Consider the following 22917-nt stretch of genomic DNA (forward strand, 5'->3'; position numbering starts at 1 on the left):
AAAAAAAAAAACGAAAAAAAAAAAAAAAAACTAAACTAAAACTATGAAACCCACACTGAAAACTAACCAAAACTAAACTGAAACTGACACAGAAATTGAAGTTTATGAAAATAAAAACTAATCCAAAACTATAATAGCCCTGACAAACACACACACAAACATATACTTGTTTTGTTGATAGTGTCCCATTAAATAGAAACCATGCCAAACTAGTCAGTTAATATTGATGGGGAACAATTTTTGAACTTGAACAAAAAACTCAATGATTTCCATTCCAAAGTAAATAATTCATTTACATTTTATAATAATAAACGTATTTAATACAACACTTTTCAAAAGAAAGATATAAAGTGCTTTATAAAAATACACATACATACACGTCAGGCATTTATCATGCTGATAAAAACAAATGTGTATTATCTGTATTTGTGTGTGTGTGTGTGTGTGTGTGTGTGCAGCATCCAGAATGTGCAGAAGAAGACCAGCACCATGTCCCTGACCATCTCGTCCTCGTCCTCCTCCTCCTCATCCCGGGAGCTGTCCTCCTGCTCCTCCACCTCCTCCTCCTCCTCCTCCACCTTCCTCGCTCAGAGACACTCCAGCCTGGTGCAGCCGCTGTGCATCAGCCCCCAGAGGGTACACACACACACACACACACACACACACACACACACACACACACACACCAGACGTGGAAAGTAACAAAGTACATTTACTCAAGTACTGCAGTTAAGTACAATTTTGAGATATTGGCACTTTACATTAGGATTTCCATTTTGTCAGACTTTCTACTTTTACTCTTTTTATTCCACTACATCTGACAGCTGGAGTTACAAGTTACTTTGCAGAGTAAGGTTTTACATGCAAAACATATGATAAGCTCATAAAATATTTTGTACTGTTAGAGTTTAAACTCCCCAACAGTATATGGAGCAGTTGGAAAAAAAATACTTCTTACAGGTTAATGCTTCAATAATTGAACTGTACATTTTACTGCTAATACTTCTGTACTTTTACTTTTACTGGAGTATTTTTCCATTATGGTATTGCTACTTTTACTTAAGTAAAGGATTTGAGTACTTTTTCCACCACAGACACACACACACACACACACAGACACACACACACACACACACACACACACACAGACACACACACACACACACACACACACACACACACACACACACAGCCCTGGAAAAAAGCACTTGAATGCTACTAACACAAAAATACATGTGAAAATTGCTTCATGCATTATGTATTTTTCTCTGTTTTTTTGTTTGTTTGTTTTTTTAATTTTCCAATTGATTTTCCAATTGAAATTCAATTTTCCAATTGAAATGAATTCAAATTGTGATTAAATTAAATTAAATTAAATTAAATTGTATAGAGCTACTTTTGATAATACAGTGATGATCTGTTTGCCTCTTCCAGACCCAGAGTCCCTCATACAATCAGCAGTATTCAGGGAATGGAGTGGCTCCTACCTTTGTTAAGGTAAAAATACACCTATCTATACATATATACTGTATATAATGTAGAATGATAAAGGACATTGAAGAAATTAAAATACTAAGATTATATGATTAAAATACTGTGAAAAAGCCTGTGTTATTTCTTACTTATAAGTAAGAAAAAAATCTCTTCTAATGTCTTCATCTTTCTCTCTCTATCTCTCTGTGTCTGCATCCCATCTTCATCTCCATCTTCATCTTCATCCCCTCTGCCAGTGTCTCCACGATGTGTCGACAGTGAAGGGCCAGCTGGTGGTCCTGGAGTGTCGGCTGAGGGGAACTCCCCCCTGCAGGTCATGTGGTACAGAGAGGACGAGCAAATACTGGACTCCGATGATTTCAGGATACTGCGCAAGAGTGAGTGTGTGTGTGTGTGTGTGTGTGTGTGTGTGTGTGTGTGTGTGTGTGGGCGGCAGAGAAATGTCCTAATCCCTAGAAAATAAAAAGGAAAGACCCCTGGCTACGGCTCAGCCCCATTGCGCTCACATGGATGTGTTATATTGAGCGAGGAAAACATTTGCGGTGTGATAATTATCTAAGTGGGAGGCCCGAGTGTGCAAGTTGGCAGGAGGGCCCAGTGATCAGTGACTCGTCCCCCGGGGGTCCAGTCCCTCGTGTGAAGAGAGAATTTATGATGAATAGAGCGTATCAAAATCAAAAAGTTGTCTAACAGAAGGGCTCAAGATTTTCTTTGTGAAGTGTGAAGTATCGATTTGTGAAGTTGCTGATACATGAATTTAGAGTTTCAAAATGACAAAAGTTTCAAAAGTAAAACTCATTTTTAGAAAACTATCATTTGCACTTATGGACTGCTAAGTGATGCATTTCAAAAATAAAATAAAAATAGATGTATAGCAACTTGGAATTAAATCCTTTCAATTCTAATCTGGATAAGAGCAGCAGCTAAATGTTATAAATGTGAAACTGTAAGTTCAATTCAAAATAACTGACATCTGTCTCTCCTTGTTTTCCCAGAGGCCAGTTCTGCATCAGTACCAGGTGAGTGGGGGTTACATAATGTGACAATACCAACCTGGGCTACTTTGCCGGTTTGGTGATTGATAAGTGATTGGTAAATGTATTGTGGATAACAGCGGCTAAACTTTAATAAGGTGCTCAGTTTGTGTTAACTGCCACAAAAAACAGGTCAAACTTATACTAAATTGACTCCCTATGAATGTTCAGTGAAGCATTTTTGCCAAGTGACACCAGACTAAAGGTCTAAGGCTATTGGATTGGTACTGGACTGATATCATATTTCATATCATACAAGTTTAGTACTCAGAATTGGCATCAGTGGACAGTGAAAAGTGTCTGTTTTACTTGTTGTTTCTTCCAGGCTTCATAGATAAATGTTGCCACATAGAATCCTCCTTTTCTGAGGCATATCTCCTTCATAATCAGGGTTAAAGTTAGGGTTAAGTGTCAAATGAAGTATGTTTTCCTGGACTTTACAGGTAGGGTTAGGGTGTCACATTGAATCCAACTTTTCAGATACAGATCTCAACTCTTTCATAATCAAATAATTAAAAGAAATGAGCAGAAATAGAGGCCGTTTTGCTACAGAGCATGCTTCTCAGTGTGATATCAGTGGGAGCCTACTGGGTGCACTCTGCAGCTTGGCACGCTGGCGGCTCCAAATGGCAGCGAGAGGTAACTGCTCCAAAACTGTTTGGACTTTAATAACCAGAAATCCTGTAAGGTGACATCAGTAAACTGTGATGCTTTATACCAAAGAATACCAAAGAAACAAGAGGCAATGATCTGGTGAGTCCAGCTTTCTCTGGACGGAGTCATCTCTTCCTTTGTGCTGAGATTTCTCACCAGTATTCAAACCATAACACCAGAGTTTCATTCAGGCAAACAGGTTGAATCTACAACATCTCAATTAGTGGCGATGAGACACTCTTCTCTGTTGCAGCCCCACTTTGTGATTTAGACTGCTACGGCACGGGGATTTTTACATACAAAATCTTGCCAAATGCTGTGAAGTCATTCGTAAAACTATGGTGAAAACACTGCTGTTGACACCTGAAGAGTTTTAATCGATGGAAACAAAACTTGATACGGTTTTGAGTCCTGCTATCTGTGTGAACCTCTGCAGAGGAGCTGTGTACGCTGGTGATCACAGAAGCCTTTCCAGAAGACTCTGGCCTGTTTAAATGTATGGCTCTCAACAACTTCGGCACCGTCTCCTGCTCAGCCATCCTGGAGGTTTACGATGGTGAGATGTCCATCTATATGCCAATCTGCCTATCTCAAACCTATTCGGCTATACCGGGAATGATGAGTCAGTCTTTTGTAATGACGCTCTGTGTGTCCCGTCTCCCGCAGACCTGGAGGAGCAGCTGGAAATCGAGGCCGTCCACAAGCAGGAGGCGGTTTCTCTCCGACAGGAAAAGGAGGAGGTTTTCCAGCAGCAGTGTTCCTCTGTCCAGGCCTCTTCCTCCTCCAGACAGAGCGCCGAGGAGTTTCCCCCTCTGCTGCCCGACTCCTTAACCCTCCCCCCTCCCGAGTGGCCCGACAGCCCCCTGGAGGATACTAGCCTCCCCAGCGTTGCAGAGTGAGTACAGTAGATGGTACACACACACACACAAATTATTATTTTTATTTTTTTTTCAGAATTCAACAGGTTCTCTGGTTCTGGATTAGTCTCTTGTTTAAACATTTATGGAAATCTCTTCTATTATGGTGTTATTCATTGGAGAAATGACAATGAGGATAGTATTCTTAGTTTTTAATGATTTTGTTTTTGTGTCCCTGTTATTGTTATTGTATTAGATTTTGTTCTAGTGCAGGTTGTCACGCTAAAACTTGCTCCTCTTCTTGCTCTAAAAGACTCTTATTTTGAAGTCAAAAGCAAATAAGCCAACAAATAGGTAGATGTGCAAATCCCTTTCCTTTTTCCTACCTTTCCACTTAGCCCTTTTTTTCTTATTTCTTTTTCTAGCCCTTTGCTGTAATATTCTATAGTTACAGGCATATTGTCAAGGCACCGTGACCTCTGACCCTTGACCTCCTTATTTTTGGTTGCTTTTAATGTTGGTGAAGCTTATTCTCCTGTTGCACTCAATGTTAAATGACTGGTATTTTATTGTACTAAAGCATTAGACCCACTAGTTGTATTTTATAGAAGCCTTTGGCAATGTTATAAGTTTGGAGGGGGTTTTTTTCTTTAAATTTCTCATTATTAACAGCAGTAGTGGGAATGTTTTCTTTATATTGTAGTTCTGATGTAAGTCCACATGAGGTCCCTGTTGCTTCATTCTGACACCAGGCAACTTTCTCAGTCTCTTTTCTTTCTTTCTTTCTTTCTTTCTTTCTCACTTACATACCCACTTGCTTATAAACTTGCAGTAGGCGATTTACTCACTTAGGTGACTTACTGAGGTAGCCTAATTATCACACCCCTGAAAGTGGAATAGGGAAAAGAGTGTACATTTAGTATTTTCAAGGCATTAGCCCATTAGCCATTGGCCCTTCTCACGCTGTGTTTAGCTTAAGGAGAACTTATTAACCTTGTGCATAATAGTGCATTGAAACAGGGTTAAGCTGACTCTTAGCCCACACAGGGATCAGGGTAACAATGGGATTACAATTGGCAGGGTGGAAAATAGAATGACATTTAATTATTGTTTTTATTTATTTTTATTTTCATTGATTAAAAAAAAGGGATTTGTGCAACATTTGGTAAATGCTGTGCCTGCTGTTAGTGTAAAACGCAGCCTCTCGTGCCTTATTGCTTAATTTAATAAGGGCTTTCAGTGTGATTCAGCCAGTCATAACTAAGAATCGCCACTATCCGTTATAATTCAGCTTCAACGGTTCAATTTAGACAGAGGACTGAGATACTAGCTAAATGAACTGGATCTGGTGACGAGACCGCGCTCTGAAATACATCAGTTCGGAGTTGCGCGGTCACGTCACTCCGCATACCCGGCGTGTGCGCGCACTGTCACCTGTTGCAGTCCAGTCCTCCTTTCACATCACAGTTTGGACTCTCCTTTACACAGGGAAAACTACATTACATTTAACCACTGCTGAAGTTTATGGATAGTTCTTTGGTGTAGAAACGTTTACCAAGGTAAGAAGTTATCTATCTGTTGGTTTGGACGGTTGACGGTTGACATTTTAACCCGCCGCTAACTTTCGCTACTCAAAAGTGCGGAGCCATAACGAGGACAAAAATGTTTAGACCTAGCTACATTTCTGTTTATTTTATAGAAGCTTCATATGTCCTTTTTTCAACGCCCAAATTATCGTAGAGCACTTGGCAAATTAACTTCGGGCTATTTTGGGGCTTGTGTCATCTGGCTTGGTCCTCATTCAAACAGGCTAGGAGGAAATATCAAACTTTTAAATGGGGCTTTTGTGCAGGCAGCTCCGACATTATTCCTTCAATTTCTTAATTATGCTCAAGTAAAAATATGTTAAGTATGGCGGACAGCCCAACCTTTGTATTTATAGCCCTAAACATGTCAGTGACCCCTAAATATATACAATTTCTGTCCTAAGAACCCCTATGTGAGAAGTTTCATGTTGTTTGATATAATTTGAGGACTGGACAACGGTTAATACTGTTGGTAGGGAGTTAACAGTGGAGACAGTGAAACCTCTCACACATCCCATACCCCATATCGCTCTCTCAATTTCCTAGCTTTAAATGAAATAACAATGAGATAAAACTATTCCTAACTTTGCTGGGGACCCTCTGGAGCCCCTTTAAGCACCCCAGACTGGGAACCGCCATAAATGTTTGTCTTTATTGTGTTGAGTTGTGCGTTGCTGCATGCCGGACAGTCCATGCCATGGCCTGCTGGTACCCAAGTGCCTAGATTGGGCTATGAGCTCATCTGTAATGTGAAGTGGTGATATGGGCTGTGTGTCCTTCAGAGTTAACCCTTTACCAGCACACTCATAGAGGCAGAGCTCATACTGTGTTGAAGAAAAAAAATATATTGTAGTCCTAAAATAAAAATTGGAAGGATACCATACAAATATCAGAAAATGTCTAAAATATCAGGCAGGCACTACAGATCTAAAGTTAAATCTAAACTACAGAAAATGTTTAGTAGCCCAATACCATAGGAGATAAAACAAAATACCAAAATGTCATTATAAACTGACACACTGTAAGTCCCTATAGGAATATTATAATGACTTGTGTTAAACTTTCCTTGCCATATCACTTTAGCTTTTCATTTATGGTCCTTGATAAATAAGATCAAGTTCAATAAGCATATTGGCTTGGTTCATATTAAACAGCAGCGACTGTTTCACTGAGGCGGTATAATGTGTCCATTCCATATTAGTGGTTGGGGGGTATGATCTCATCTGTAATGTGAAGTGCAGATATGGCTCCTGTGTCCTTCACAAACCCCCCTTCACAACAACAGTTGTTCAGAGTCTGTTGGCAGGATTTCTGTTTTAAGGTCATGTTGAGTTTCTTTGGCCAACTTGAACTTTGGCCGGTTGCCTATGTGGTTCTTAGGGTGAGCGGGTGAGGAACTGGACTCATTTGTAATATGAGGTGCTGCCATGGGTGCCAGTCTGTTTCCTTCAGTAAAAATAACCACCTCAGATGAATGGATTGACACTGTAGGCTAGTTAGTATGGCTGGGTTAACATCACTTTCAATTGTGAATTCAAATATTGAAAATGTGGCACAAGACGTTACGTCTAACCTATTAAGAAAAGTGTTCTATAGTGTTTATATATTATTTATTGTGTTCTTAATTAAAACAGAGAAATTATATTTTGTGTCTGGGTTAGTGTCAGCCAGGTATCATTGATGTCCTGCCTCTTAAAGGAAAACTCCACCCTCAGACACTCTTACACTGTTATCATCGATCTGTGATGTTCAGTGCATACCAGGAGTTACTTTGTGTTGAAGTGTTGGAATTTACTTTGTCAGTGTACCCACTTTTACTCAACATGCCTTTTCTACGTCTACTTCAGTTAGTTTCCTACATTTCCCAGAATGCCTTTCGACAACCCCCAGAGAATGTGCCTAAATGCATGTAGGTGGAGCGAGCAATAGCGCTAGCAGAGCGAGAGAGTCACGTCCTTTACTTAGAATGCAACATGTCTTGTAGCTGCATTGCTTTCTGGTCTGTTGAGGCTACTGTTGGTGCAGAGATTGGCATCTCTTCCTCTTCTATGATGGATTTCTCCCTGTATGATTTTTGAACATCGGTGCAAATTTGTGAGTCTAGAAAGAAGCTCAACAGACACCAAAACCTGACGCTGACTGTTGATGTTTTCAGATAGATGAAAATTGTCCTGCTATTAAACTCCATTGTAGTTGCACTGGAAATGTTGTGACGTGACGTGACGTGACGTGACGTGACGTGACGTGACGTGACGTGACGTGACGTGACGTGACGTGACGTGACGTGACGTGACGTGACGTGACGTGACGTCTTCTTTTGGCCAGTTAGACACACAAGAATAAGAAAAATACACCACCATTTAACTGAAGAGATGGAGAGAAGTTTCTTAGTCTGTGTTAAGCTGAACCGAAGAGTGAAGGATGATTCTCTCTAAAGAACCAAGAGGTGTCAAATTGAGAGCAATGAAATTAAGTTTGATTGATTAATTAATTGCACTCATTGCAGTAGTTAAGGTTGACTTGCCTCAGCTGCTAAATATTGGGCTTATTATTTTTCCGTGGTATGAACTGCTTCTATGTTAAAGAGTAATGACCAGTTAGAATTTTGCTTAGTGAAGCAGGATTACACAAGGCAACAGTAAACCTGTCGTCCTCCACTAATGATGCAGACCCTCTCCTGCTGGCCAATCAGTAACAAATATGTCACCTTGTTTTGACCTGTAATTATTAATACCCCCCTTGGGTCAAACTTGGGTTATTTTGAAAATGCCAGAACACAGTGGTGACATGCATCAGATTCATCAAAATCTAATCAGTGGAGTCTGAGATATCGGTTTTGATGAACAGATGGATGGATAGACGAATGAATGAATGAATGAACAAAAAGATACCAATCCATAGTCCCTCTCTTGATGAAAATGATACATCTCACTACTCTTGATAAAAATGATGCATCTCACCACTCTGTGTTCTGACATTTACGAAATTGCATGGATTGGCCCGAGGGGGGCGCTACAGTTACAGGTCAGAACAAGGTGACAAGCAGGTTGAACCATCAAAACAAAGAGCTAAATTCAGAAATTCCAATTAAGTGTTGATATTGATATTGGTTTTCATCGGTCATACAAAGGACTTAGAGAGTAGCACGCACCTACCCACAATGCCATGCAGTGTGTGTCGCAGTAGTGTGTGTATGTGTGTGTGTATGAATTGGGGGTTGGGCGCCTGCACCTGCCAGCTGATGTCGGAATTCCTAGACCGATATAGCTTCGGCCACTTTATCTCACACACACACACACACACACTCACCCTAACACTAACACTAACATACACACACATTACATACACATACTCTTATTAAAACACACTAACAAGATAACATATACAGTACACACATGCTGATTAACACACTAGCACACACTTAACTCACTAACTCAATCACTGTGCACATAGTACACACACACCTAGTCCAGAACACTGAGGCAGGCTAACATCCACACCATGCACTGGCTTACACACACACACACACACACACACACACACACACACACACACACACACACACACACACTGACACATACACACACACGACAGAACATGACCACTTAACCATCTGTATAGGCAGAGGCCCTGTGACCTGCATGGGTGAGTTTTGGTGGAAACCTGGGAGCAGATCTTGACACTCAGAACATCAGTATTAGTGTTCTGAATTATCAGGTTATCTGCGGACTCTTTAACCCACTTTAACCCTGCTGGTCCCACCAGTGGGCCATCATTACGAATGCATGTTGCACGGCCAAGCTTTGTTCAAGCCCACAGAACCTTATTTTAAATTCTAGTCAAGATCCCAAGGTTTCCAGAGATACCAAATATGTCAGGCTGAATTACAGGAAAATGTGTATAAAATGATGCATAAGAAATCTAGATTTTTTCCATTTGATGTAATGGTGCATCCCTTAAAAAAGGCATCTTTGATTTGAGTATTTCACTCAATATGAGCGTGATATAGCTTCAGTGAGGCTTTGGAAGGAGCAAATACAGAATATGTATGCGACATTGCCATAAAAAAAATCTTACTTTGAAGCTACTTAAGGGGAAATTTAAGGGGAAAATCACAGTTCAAGGAGTTAAAAAGTATGAAAAAGTCTTAAAATAGATCATCTAAATTTAAGGCCTTGAAAGGTATCATGTCTCAGGTTTTCTTTGCAGATTCACACTTAGATTACAGAACAGAGTTAGTAGTACAATATGCAAAACATGTTTTTTTTCTTCTTCAAAATCTGCTTCACAAAACACAATTGGACTTCCTCTCTATTAATTTCCTGCTATCCTAAGGCAGACACAGATTTAAGTAAATACAGTCACAGGAAACATATAAGAGCCATTTTCAGGCCAACAGTTTACATCCAGCAATGTGATCTTATAAAATAACATTGTGAGAATCAGATCTCAACAATCGTGTACGACAACGACAAGTGTAACCATAGCTATTGTCAGAAATGGATATGCTGATTATTGCTACTGCTCTCTTACTTCAGATAAAGGTTTTAAGCTCAACATGTTGAAGTTAGCTTAGTCTTGCATTGCCAGACTTTTCTCCACACTTCTCTGTAGCACTGTCAGAAGAAAGAGATAACCCAGCTAATGGGATAACTCTAATTCAAGACTTTCTACCAACACTAGTGCAGCCTCCTCCGCTCTCCCCTATGTGATTGTTCAACCTTGACAGTTCCTGCTGTGATCACATCAGCCGCCCAGCAGCAGTCTGGTGGAGGGAGACAGCAGGGAAACCTTTTCAATTCTGTTTGATTCCCATTTCTACAGTATGTCTCTCCTAGTGCTCTCAACTCTGTCTCAGTGCACCCTCAGTTTGGTTCATTACATCAAGGTTTCTCAAATGTCCTCATGTCACAGACCCCCAAATAGACACACATTAGGCCACAAATCCCCATATGAGAAGATGTTTGTTAATGATTCACTTTTGAATTATGTAACTGTCTACACTGTACATGGGAAGATAATGTGGTGAGAGAGAAACCTATGATTAGAATAAGACATTCTCTATTTGGGATAATTACGAGAGAAATAAGCTAAATTGTAGTGAATTTAAACTATTTAACTATTGATTTTGCTGGGGATGCCCGGGTAACCCTGCAACTCCCTCAAAGACACATGGAGGATTTCATCACTACCAATTTTTTTAATTATTTCAGAGAGAGATGGTAATTGCTAAATAATATACATACGGAGTCAAATTTGATGAAAAGCAATGGGCTGAAATGCTTTCATTCGCATTAAATGTAATCTGATATCAGTATCAAATTCTAGGTCAGTTGACACTGGCATTGACCAAAGGTGCTTTGTGGCCTCATGAGACAGGGAGAGAAAGACAGAAGAACAGCGGAAGAATGTGTGTGTGTGAGTGAGTGTGTGAGTGAGTGAGTGAGTGTGTGAGAGATGGAGAGAAAGAGAGGGATAGAGAGAGGTTGAGACAAACAGAGAGTTACTGCTATTGTCATTATCCCCCTGCGTAGCCCAGGCCACGTGGTAGCCATGGTAACAACATTCTTTCCTACTAGAAAAGTAGAGGACCAGCCGGGCTCAGTATTACAGGAAGTAAACAACTGAGTGGGCTGAAATGGGAGCAGAACCATAGAGCTCTGCTATGCTCATTAGACGGCCCCACTGGTGCCATGGCTGCTGAACTTCTGCATTTATTGTTGGTAGAGGCAATTTTACACACAGCCATGGACATCAGCTGGGTATAACAAGGTGTTGCATTTGCCATACCTCAGCCTCAGGTGAAAAGAAGCAGCAGGTGAGAGACTGTCTCTGTCTCTCTCTGCTAACATGTCCCTGTCTGTTTCTATCAGCTTCCCAGAGCCTCATCCAGCCAACCACTCCACTGAAGAGCTTTTTGGACGCAGCGAGGAGGAGCGTGCCCTGAGCTCAGAGGGTCAAAGGTCAGCGGAGGTCACGGTCCAGGCCCGTACGCCTAGCCCTCCACCTCCCCCCTCGCCGCCACCACCAATCCAAGTCGAGGAGAAAGCCCCGGCGCCCAAACTGTTCACCCCGAGCAAGCTCAGTTTCACTGTAAGTAACTTTGTTTCTGTTTTTGTATCATTTTTCAATAGCAGGGTGTTTTCATGCAAATGATATGTCAAATTAAAAAGGCTGAATGGAAGGCTGTAAAAATACCTGTCCATCAAGACCTCCCAAAAATGTTGTCTCTTTTTACATTTAGGAAGCCTGTTTATTTGCTTCAACTGAGCTGATTGAAATGCATCTGATTTTTATTTTTGCAACATGTCAAAAGTTGACTTAAAATTTGCTTGACAGTGGAAGGAAACATACATATAGTAGATTTACTGTTCCCTCTTCTCTCTAATCTGACAGTTAAGTACTAACTGTCAGATTATTAACTGAATCATACTGGGTCATACTATGGTATGTTGGTATGTGTCATGTTACAGTCTTCATCTCAGTCATATCTCAAGTTAATTGGTTAAGTTCTGTTATAATCCTGATTTGCTCCTCTCCCTCTCAGTCCTCATCCCAGTCAGGAAGCAACATCATGAACCTGTCGGACCTCCCCACCTTCACTCCCAGCGCCTTCCCTCCCAGCGGCTTCAACTATGAGCGGCCGAGACATTTCATCCAGTCGCAGCCGGCCTTCCAGGCTCCCAGCTACGACAGCGTGCAGAGGGAGGCCCAGCAGAACCAGAATAACTCCCAACAGGACCTGAATAGTCCCCAGAATAGTGCAAATATTACAGAGGCATTGGGTCAAACTAAAATGATGTCAGCACAAAGCCAGTCTGTTTCTCATACTCAGTCGGTCTCTCAGTCGGTCTCTCAGTCGGTCTCTCAGTCGGTCTCTCAGTCTCTGTCGCAGACTCAGTCCCAGTTTCAGTCACTAAACCTCGGCCAGAACCAAACCCAGTATCTGGCTCAAACCCAAATCCAGACCCAGGCTAACGGCACCGGCAAGTCCTCCCCCTCTTCCTCCAATCTCAGCTCTCCCATCCTCACCCCCGCTTCCCCCGCTTCCCCCGCTCCGCCGCCGCCTCCCTCCTCCACCTCCGCCCCGCTCGCTCCCTCCGTCTCCATCTCCTCCCCCCCCCCCTCCTCCTCCTCCTCCCTCCCCGCCTCCTTGTCCTCTCTCCCTCGCACCCCCATGCGCTCCACCATCACCCTCACCCCCAGCGTCCCCAGTGCCACCGGCCTCGGCAGCGCCACCCTGCCGGCCAACCAGGACGCCAGGTCCGCGCCCGCCGCCTTCCTCTGCTCCGTCCTGCCCTCCCAGTCCTCCTTCTCGCCCTACTCCCCCTCCAAGCTGTCCCCCAGCTCCGGCCTGCCCCAGTCCCCCTCCTCCCCCACCCGCTCCCCGCTCTCCCCCTCCAGCCCTCTCCTCCCCGCCCGGGCCGCCTCTTCCTCCTTCCCCCAGCAGCCTCTCCCAGTCTCCCCCTCTCTCCCACGCTCCCCTCTCTCCTCCTCCTCCTCCCCCTCTTTCCCCCAGCCCAACCCGCCCCACGGTCAGAACAGAGTACCGCCTGCTGTCGTATCCCTGCCCGCCAGCTACAAGGGGACGCCTAGCATGTGAGTCACATCTATTTTGAAGATGTACACATGCAGTACATTTACAGACAGACACAGACTCATTTCCCATACTTGCATACCATTTCACACACACACACACACACACACACACACACACACACACACACACACACACACACATAGGGCTTCATTTTTTGGTTGCTGACATTCACCATGTGGGCAAAATCATGTTTCTGGTTTCCCATGGAATTTCTGTAATAATATGGAATTTAGAGAGGTGTATTCCAGACAGGGCAAGTCAGGAAATTTAATTAATACTCTGAAAAAGTTAGATAATATCAGGAAATTTTACAAATGGGTCACTTTAAAGGAATATACTGGAATGTATTTTATAGGTTGGTTCATGCATTTATTATATTAGATGGTGGTCCTTGAGATGTTTTTCACAGCAGCCCAACTACAGTGGAAACCATACTGTTCACAAGAACCTTTCTGAGCTGAAAAGCAGCATTAACAAACCAGGAAGGAATAACATTTTTTAGGTCATGGAAGTGCTCCGACTTAGTTATGGAAAGTTATCAGTCATGGAATTTTACATCAGGACCACAGTGGGAACCCCGCTGTTTAAAAACATGAAGCATGCATGCCAAGCATTTCTAACAGTCTAACAGTCTAATCTGCAGTTTAAATGCTTTTGTTAGCATCTATTAGGAATGATTTCCAGACAAATGTTAGTGTTTTGTCTGATAAATGACTTGTAGGTCAAAGCACCTTTCAACCAGGCTGCCAGGGACAAATGTTTATTCCCAGATAAGTTTTGTTGTAGCATTAAAGTTAGTTGATGCCTTGCCTGTTCCCTCTCCTTTCCTCTCACTATCTCTCCTCTGTTTTGCTCTGTTCCTCCCTCCCTTTCTCCTTATATATAATTGTGATAACCTTGTATTTGTCTCACTCTCTCTCTCTCAGTCTTCCCAAGCCCATCCTGAAGAAGTCTGTAGCTCCTCGCCCTTCCTCCGCTCGCTCCACAGATGACGACATCCAGGGCTCCAAAGACGCCCTGATCCAGGATCTGGAGAAGAAGCTACGCTCAAAGGAGGCCAGGAGGAGAAGCAGCCAGGTACCGGGCTTTGTGTGTGCGCACGCGACTCCTGCTGTGCAGAATCCCTGCCCTACATACCGTGTCGCATGTCATGTCGCATTTCACACCCGCACCCCCCCACACACACATACAGTACATTTTTTTGAACATTTAAATGCTAACAAAATTCACAACTGCGATATTTTGTCAAAAAAATCACAACAGGATTTTTTTGCCAGTGTTGCACAGGCTGAATTGTGTGTCAGTGTCTCCCCCTCTATACAGAAGCTGTCCTATAAGCAACATAAGGCTACCTGCATGCAAGTGTGTGTGTTCCCTGACGCTGTGTGTGCGCGAGACAATATATTAACAGTATAGATGCCTCCCTTCCAACAGAAACTGTCCTATGAAGAGCGCATGGCTCGCAGGCTGCTGGGTCCAGACAATGCCACCTACATGTTTGACCAAGACAGTCTTTTAGACTCGCAACTCGACCAGGTACGACGTTGGTTCCTGAACTTTTACTTCGTCTGCTGACTCCAGATTTAGGCCCAGAATCCCTTGCAAACTAAACAGTGTGTCTTCACGTCGTTCTGATGTTGAACGCAGAGCCAACTCTGCTGCACTTGTGAGCTGCTCAGCGACAATTAAGCACAGGCATTCACAGTGGCTCCAGTCCAAAACCCATTAGCTGTAGTTTTTCCATTAGGTAAAGACCACATATTATCACAGTTGTTTGAGTTTGAATGGCTGTAAAGGGACCCCATTTTCCTCTCAGGGCCTCCTCATGGGCACCCAAGCCCAAGGTTGAAAAAGCCTGGCAGACATTATAATACTGTATAATCAGTAGCCTGGAGGAGCTGCCCTCATGCTGTCATTTTGACCAGTTGACTGAAGCATGCATGTGTGTGTGCGCGCGTGTGTGTGTGCGCGTGTAGGATTGTTCTGTCAGAGAGCCTCTCCAGCTCACGGGGCTTTGCACAAGCTATTCTGTTTCCCTCTCTCACACACAGCATGCACACACACAAAACACGCAAAACACACACACACACAAAACACGCAACACACACACACGTCCTCTCTAGCCAACAAGGTTTGTCGGCTGCTATTTCTAGCCTGCTTTCTGAGAATGAGCCCCTTTTCAATGGTGACAACAGGACCATTGTGTTAAAATACACACACGCACACACACACACACACACACACACACACCAAAAATAACACGTGTGCCCCCTAGCCCAGTCCCCCTCCTGGCATTTTGTTACACAGTTGGTTGTCAAAGCTATTTCAGGGCAGAAAGGGTAAACGTACCATTACCTCTGCTCTACCTCACATACATGCACACACACACACACATACACATTAACACCAACAGGGCAATTTGTCAAACACTTAAATGGTGATTCCGTGTGATGAGATGTATTTTCAAGAGGACATTTATCTGAAAAAAGCACAGATTGACAGGTTTGATGATTGAATCGACTGCTGCAATAATGGACAGAAGTAATGGTTGAGTAATAATAAATTAGGTGTTGATCTGTGCTTTGTTTTCTGTGTTCCAGCCAGAGTCACCAGAGGGAAGGCACACAGGAGGACTATGGTAAATGTATTTAATGTACCGATATTGCATACAATCAGTGTCTCTCAGTGGGAGCCAGGATCCTGGGATTTCCCATCCAGATTCTTTCCATCCTCTTCCCAGGAGTGACATGAGTTACCTAGGAAATGAAATATTGCGTAAATCTATGCAGTGTAATGCTATCAATCTGTTTTGAAAAATAAGAGGATTAAAAACTACAATGGTCTTATCATCTCGGTTTTCAAATTTGTCCAGCTCATGAATATCTGGCACTTTTTGTTTCTGCCTATTTGTGTCTGTGCAGCGAGCCTCAAGCTGCTCTGTGCAGCCATGCATGCATGCGGCTTACGCTGCAAAACTATCCATCTTAATAGTCATTTAATGTTGTACTGAGCCTTAAAATCTTATTTTTCTTGAAACGAGTGCAAAAAAGTCTTCCAGTGTGCCGAGATAAATCCACAAAAGCTCTCGAAATAGATTAAACGGCATTGGAAAAAAGTGGAATTATCTCTCCCCCATTGGCTTTTTGTTTTCACTTGTGCTAAGGAAAACAACATTTCAGCACTCAACACTAGACAGAGTGACTTATTAAGATGGACATTTTTGCAGTGTCATGGGAACCACTGCTTAAAATATATCCTAGGCTTAGCTTTTATTATATTGCTACATAACACAATTTTAATGGGAAAATTTTCAGGAAGATTTTTGTCCCTACCCAGCACTGATATACCCAGTGTTAACTTAGGCTCTACATTGTGTTATTCTAAGTATATCTTCAACCTACTGAGTGTTCTTTAAATGCAATATACTTATGCATGTGTACAGACAATGCTTACTAGCATTTTTAGGGTCACTTTTTTTCCCATTCCATTGACTGACAGTAGGCTTGTACAGCCTTCCAGGCGAGACAGACACTTGATCCGCAGTGGGGTTAGTATGGGGGTTAGCCTGGTCCAGGTTAAGTTTCTGGATCAACTGCGATTGTGTGTGTGTTGAGTTTGTCTTCACTAGCCATCCTGGCTCCAGTCCTTCATACAGTATCCATGCTGCCAGAGGTCAGAAACGGAAGAGGAATTACCGTGTGTGTGCATGTGTTTCCAGTAGTGTACTGGAAAATTCAGTCATTGAGTCAGTCATCACAGCAATTATGAATGAATAATATCTCTCTCTCCCGCTCCCTCTCCCTCTCTTCCCTCCCTCCCTCCCTCCCTCCCTCCCTCCAGGGGGAAGCACCACTCGGGGACAGATGACAGGGGAAATGAGGGCTCGGCTATCCAGGAGAAATGTTACGCTCCTCGCTTCCTCCAGATCCCCCCAGACCTCACTGTGGAGGAGGGACGCTTCTGTAGGATTGACTTCAAGGTGAATCTCACATACACACACACATGGATAAACACCCAGGGCTGAAGGATTCTGTATTATCAATTTCAATGTTATTAATGCACTCATACTCAATGGGTAGAGCAAGGCACAAACACTGCCAGGGTTAGGGGTTCAGTTCCCACTAGGGCAACACATACTGAAACTTGGAAATGGCATATATAGATTTTAAATGATTTTTAAAAGACGAACACAATCTTAGCCACCTGTCACAGTGGGACTCTTCCTTCCCTCCCATCAGGTCGGAGGCCTCCCCACCCCAGACGTGTCCTGGTACCTGGACGGCAAAGCCATCCGTCCGGACGACTACCATAAGATGCTGGTGTGTGAGAAGGGGATGCACTCGTTCATCATAGAGATCGTCACCGTTCACCATGCCGGCGTGTACGAGTGTGTGGCTATAAACCGCGCCGGGGAGAGCCGGTTTACCATGAGGCTCGATGTTATAGGTAAAAATGATTTCAGGTTGTTTTAACAGTGTGTCCATCCACTAAGATATGTCTTTGCTAGCTTTTAAGACATAGCATGCTTTCCTTAAGCACATTACAAGCTCCAAACATCAAACTGACAATCAATAGACCAAATCTTTTACTGCTGTCATGTAGCTTTTTTTGAGTAAACTCTCTCTACATATACATTCTTTTTTCACACTTGTGAAAGAAAAAACACAGAAACTTATGACTAGTGTGTTAAATTCAACAAGGTAAAGGTGCACTGAGCAACTTTGTACATTGGCGGTGGATCTATATCTGCAGCACCTCCTGAAGAGTTTTTTTCCAGAATGGCAGCGAGTTTTGTACCACCAGTTGAAAAAAATGTGTTGAATGTTTGGAAAATCTTGCAGTAGTAATGCAGGGCTGGATTCTATTCACATTCAGTTCAGTCAGTTCAGGAAGAGGGTTTCTCTTCATATATTAAAAACTTCTGGCATGAAAGCATTCTCCAGCCTCTATCATTAGCAAATGAATTGCAGTTTCCATTTACGTTTTGAACTGATTTCAGCTGAAGGTGAGCCGAGCCCGGCGCTGGTATGAATGTCAGCTGTAATATTAAGTTCTGTCAACTCCTCCTTCCTCCCTGCAGCCCAGGAGGTTCTCCGTCCTCCCACCTTCGTGCAGAAGATGTTGAACTCCCGAGCTCTAGAGGGCGACACTGTGAGGTTAGAGTGTAAAGTGGACGCCTCCCCTCCTCCTCAGCTCTTCTGGAAAGAAAGACAAAGACATGCTGCGCATCGACCCCAACAGAATGAGGTGGGGAAACTAAATAAATACATAAATAAATGAATGTTACACCTAAACCCCTCTAAAATGTGTTGGAAATTCTGTAGCACTCTAGCGCCTACTATGCCTCAGCAAATTGACCCTCTGAGATATTGAAGATTTGCTATAAGTGTGATATTAAGCCCCTTTGGGTGTCGCTGTCTTAACCAAGATCCCACCATTGTCCTTCTGCAGCCCCTCTTGAAAATGTAATTATTTCACATGTCAAACAAAACTGTATGATTCTTATACAAATAGTCTATTCAAAAGAATGGGTTCACACTCATGTCTGTCATAAACTGAATTAAATATTGTTAAAATATTTTTGAGTGCAGCTTAATTGTTTTGAATAACCAGAAATGATATTTCACTCATATTCTGCTGCTTCATCATGTGCACCTGTTAACAATTTTTGCATGGGATATGCATGATGTGCTTATACATCATGCATGGGAGGGAAAGGAAGGTGAGTCAAGAGGCAAATGTCATTTTGCATATCTGGGTTTTCTGATAGAGCACTGAACCAAACAGACACCTTATTGCAGTAGAAGTTAGTTCACCCCAAAATCAGAAGTGATCAATCTGAAGTGACCAGGCACAATGAACAAAGTGAATCAAGTGGACCAAAATTTGAAAATATATTTATTAGATATATTATTTATATACATGTTTGTGTGTATCTCTTTTAGCTACTCTTTTTAAGGGCAGTTTGGGCACTGTAATGAAATTTACCTTTTGTTGTCTGTCTCTTTCTCTTGCCCTCCACAGTCTGTACCAGGACGGTTCAGGCAGGCAGTGCTTGTTGTTAGAGAGACTGATGAAGTCAGATGCTGGTTGGTACACTCTGTCTGCCATTAATGAAGCTGGCATGTCTACGTGCAACGCCAGGCTGGATGTAGGCAGTAAGTACACTGTGTGTGTGTGTGTGTGTGTGTGTCCATCTTTGCATATTTGCTTAGAAGAGCCATCTCGCGTTGTATTAGCTAGCATAGAAGTTACCATAGCAGCCCAGGTTGTAAAATCAAACAGCAGATGGAGAATGTCCTGCTCTGTACGCTAGAGTGAATCCAGCTCTATAGCCTGTTGCACACCAAACAAATGCTGTGTTACGTGATCAAGTGGAAACTTAATAAATGTATGAAGCTGTCGCCCTGTTCAACTTCCCTAAGGAATACTGCATCATTGGCGAGTCAGAGCGATAAGAAGACTATAGAATCCAACCAATGACGAGTGTCAGCTGACTGGAGACCAGCAAAAACGACAACACAGCTATTAGATTTCTGCTTGATCACATAACACACCATCTGCTCCATGGAGAGGGCTGACAAAGGCTAACCACACAGACAACTATCTGTCCCTCTATCAAGCATTACCTGTATTGATTACCTGATTAGTAAACCTGAATAACCAACAGAAGTCCAGTGAAAGTAATTAGGCCAATCACCTGAGTACCTCCATTAATTACTTTCCCATCTGGAATCATCATGCCACTAATGTTACCAGCCATTCCACTAAAAACTCCAGGAAAAGTTACCTACTATGTGGGTCCTATGTGATGGTATAATGTCAATCCAGAGTGCCATTTCACATATTTGATCCAGTTACTACGTAGTAACAGTTTAGAACTGAGGACATAGATACTGAGGACTATTGGTGTTTTTCAGACACATAATACAAAGTAGCTCACTTCATTCAGATTTTAAGCTACACAGTGCTATTACAGTATGAATTTAGCTTTGATAATCAATAATCTGTAGTTGAACTTGTAGTCAACTGACAGCAGTCAAGTGACTTATCCAGTCTTTGGGCTCCTTTGATAATATTAATTTAGTTTGTATTGAACTCTAAAATTGTAGGTATCATAAGATAAGTATTATTTGCCCAGTAACCCCAGTGATATATCGGCTTTCACTACGTTCTTTCTTCTCATATCCACGGCAGGTTTCTATATGGGCGTGCGCCCCAGTTTAATAGCACCAGGGATAATTACATTAGATCCTCTTGACTGGTAAATGCTGTCTGCAGCATCTACAGGGAGTTAGTTCAGTTTTACTTGGTGAACATATGGAAGTGGAAAAAGTGACTGGTGAAGTCTTGTCCAAGCTAGTTGACATCAGCGTACAACTGTGTGTCAGTATTTAGCCCGGAGTGAGAGAGGGAGAGCTGCTTTGGTCTGAGGAATTAAAGCTCTATTCCCGAGTCAAAATTTAACCAAAAGGGTAGACTTTAAGACAAAACTTGTAACTTACTATTACATATATTTTCCCATTTTTAGTCTGACTAACAGAGCTGTTGTGTCATTTATTTTAACATTCTTTCATTTTAAAATGCTTACTTTTGTGCGTGTATTTAGTTTGTAGAAATTAGAATAGAAGACATACTGCACATTTTGAGTTATGATGATGAAATCAAAAACTTATAAAAACATACATACAGTATGCTGCTGCCAATGGTTTGTCTCATGTAGGGGTTTTAATAATAGCAGAAAGAGAGAGGAGAGAGATAGGTTTGGATCTCAGCCTCTAGAGAGTTCACCCAGGCCTGTAACTGGAGCTGTCTGAGCACACACACACACACACACACACACAGAGATAGGACTAGCTTGCGGAAAAGGCAGGGACAAACCACACACACATAGCTATGAACATGGACACATTCATGAAGACACATACACAACATACTTTATACACACTCCCAATTCACACGCTTTCTACAGTGATGCAAGCCAACAGATGACCACCTATACATAAACACACACGCACACACACACACACACACACACCTATCCTTTGGCTCTGTGTAAGGCCATTATATCAGACCTGACCAGGTCCCAGGTGTACGAAATGTTTTACTGGTCATTTTTATTTAACAAATCCCAAATTTGGCATAGAAAGATGTGTACCCATCGTTTTTGCAAATCTGCGCTAATTACATGTCTGGCTCCAAGCCATTCTGTGCTGGACCATGCTATACCATGCAGGGTAGAGGAGAGTTATTTTCAGACACCTGGCATGAGAGGAATGTTTGGCCTGAGTCTGTCCAACAATAAAAGTTGTTACTGCTTCTGTTGGCGGCACCAATAGATTTACTCATTTTGTCTATGTGGATTATAAATAAGCCGGGTATCTGTGGGTCCTAAATTTAAGGTCTTAAAGTGTATAAATGCATAAAATGTATAAAAATGTCTGATGTTTCTCACCATGTAATGACAGGTTTCTTAATTGATTGATTGATCAATATAGAACAGGGTTGGTTGTATCATATGCATCATATCAGCAGATACCAGCTGAAACCGGCAGATACCCTGATTCCCCTAGTTATAATCTATCTATCTTCTACCTATCTGTTTGTCTGTTTGCATTGTGTGTACTGTGTACTTATTTATATATAAACATAATATATGGGCTCTGAAAAGATGATATATTGAACTCACTACTCCCCCTCTCTCCCCCCCTCTAGCTCGTACAGCCCCGGCCATGAAAACGGCACCCCCTGGCTCCAAGACGTTGAAGCTGCTGTCCTCTCTGAGCCACGTGCCCGCTCTGACCGTGGAGAGCCCCGCCCAGCACACCGCCCAGCACACCGCCCCGCTGTATGAGAGCGAAGAGCTCTAGAGCCCCACAGAGCCCAGTCAGCATCCCCAATCACCCGCCACACATCAGAACTGTAACACTGGGCCGGGACGCAGAACCAGACCAGAACCCGTATTAGCTGTAAACCTCAGAATCGGTACTAACCACGCTTTTGGGCCAGAAGCCATCTTTAACCATGTGTTGGAGCAGACCTGGACACATCTTGCACCTCAGACTAATTTAAATTTGTGTGACTTAATCGTTTCCCACCATTATTGGAAGAAGGTGATCTTTATTCTTACCGCTAAGATGCTTTGAAGAAATTGAGCCTTCACAAAGCAGCTTAGCATAGGAGTGCTGATCGGAGACCAGTTAAATTGTTAAGTCAGGACAACGTTTCTGTGTGAGCTGACCGGTGATCTGAGATAAGTGCTCTCACTCAAAGACTCTTTGTGAAGATCAGCTCCAGACAAAACAGTAATTAGTGTCCCAATTTAGAGGTTTAGTGGTAGAGTAACAATAACTCAACACAGCTCCATAATCCACACTGGCCTTTTACATGCAGGGAAAACAAAAAGCACTTGGGTTTAACTAATTTGAGAGAAAAGTGCCTTTGAAGTTACAATAAGCAATATTCAAGTTGTCCATCTGCTCCTGTTTGTGTGCCCATCCCTCTCCCTCTCTGCCTCTCTCTCTAGCTGTTTATTCTTCCTGGCTGCAATGCTCATGTTTGATACATGTCTGTAAGCCTCTTTCTCTGTCTGTCTGCCTGTCCTATTTGCTCTCAGCAAAGTGGTGTGTCTGGGAAGGGGGAAGCAGCTTAGCTAAACTACAGTACCCACAATCCAACACTGCCAGGGCACC

The 22917-nt window shown here is 42.6% G+C and overlaps 1 protein-coding gene across 1 annotated transcript; it reads left to right on the forward strand.

The window, feature by feature from the left end:
* The first annotated feature begins 393 nt into the window (after window positions 1–393).
* On the forward strand, window positions 394–22095 carry myot (myotilin). Its single transcript, XM_071539116.1, is given in 18 exon segments — window positions 394–636; window positions 1435–1497; window positions 1731–1800; window positions 1803–1871; window positions 2490–2513; window positions 3619–3738; window positions 3849–4077; window positions 11499–11718; window positions 12173–13224; window positions 14152–14302; window positions 14660–14761; window positions 15826–15863; window positions 17066–17204; window positions 17464–17671; window positions 18306–18427; window positions 18429–18472; window positions 19250–19383; window positions 21941–22095. Coding segments are annotated over 18 exon segments (3183 nt in total).
* Window positions 22096–22917: the final 822 nt, after the last annotated feature.

The sequence above is a fragment of the Centroberyx affinis genome, unplaced genomic scaffold (genome assembly GCF_046629955.1).
Source record: "Centroberyx affinis isolate AG114_WGS23_722 - 3 ecotype Tasmania unplaced genomic scaffold, CSIRO-AGI_Caff_v1 ptg003397l_1, whole genome shotgun sequence".
Classification (NCBI taxonomy): domain Eukaryota; kingdom Metazoa; phylum Chordata; class Actinopteri; order Beryciformes; family Berycidae; genus Centroberyx; species Centroberyx affinis.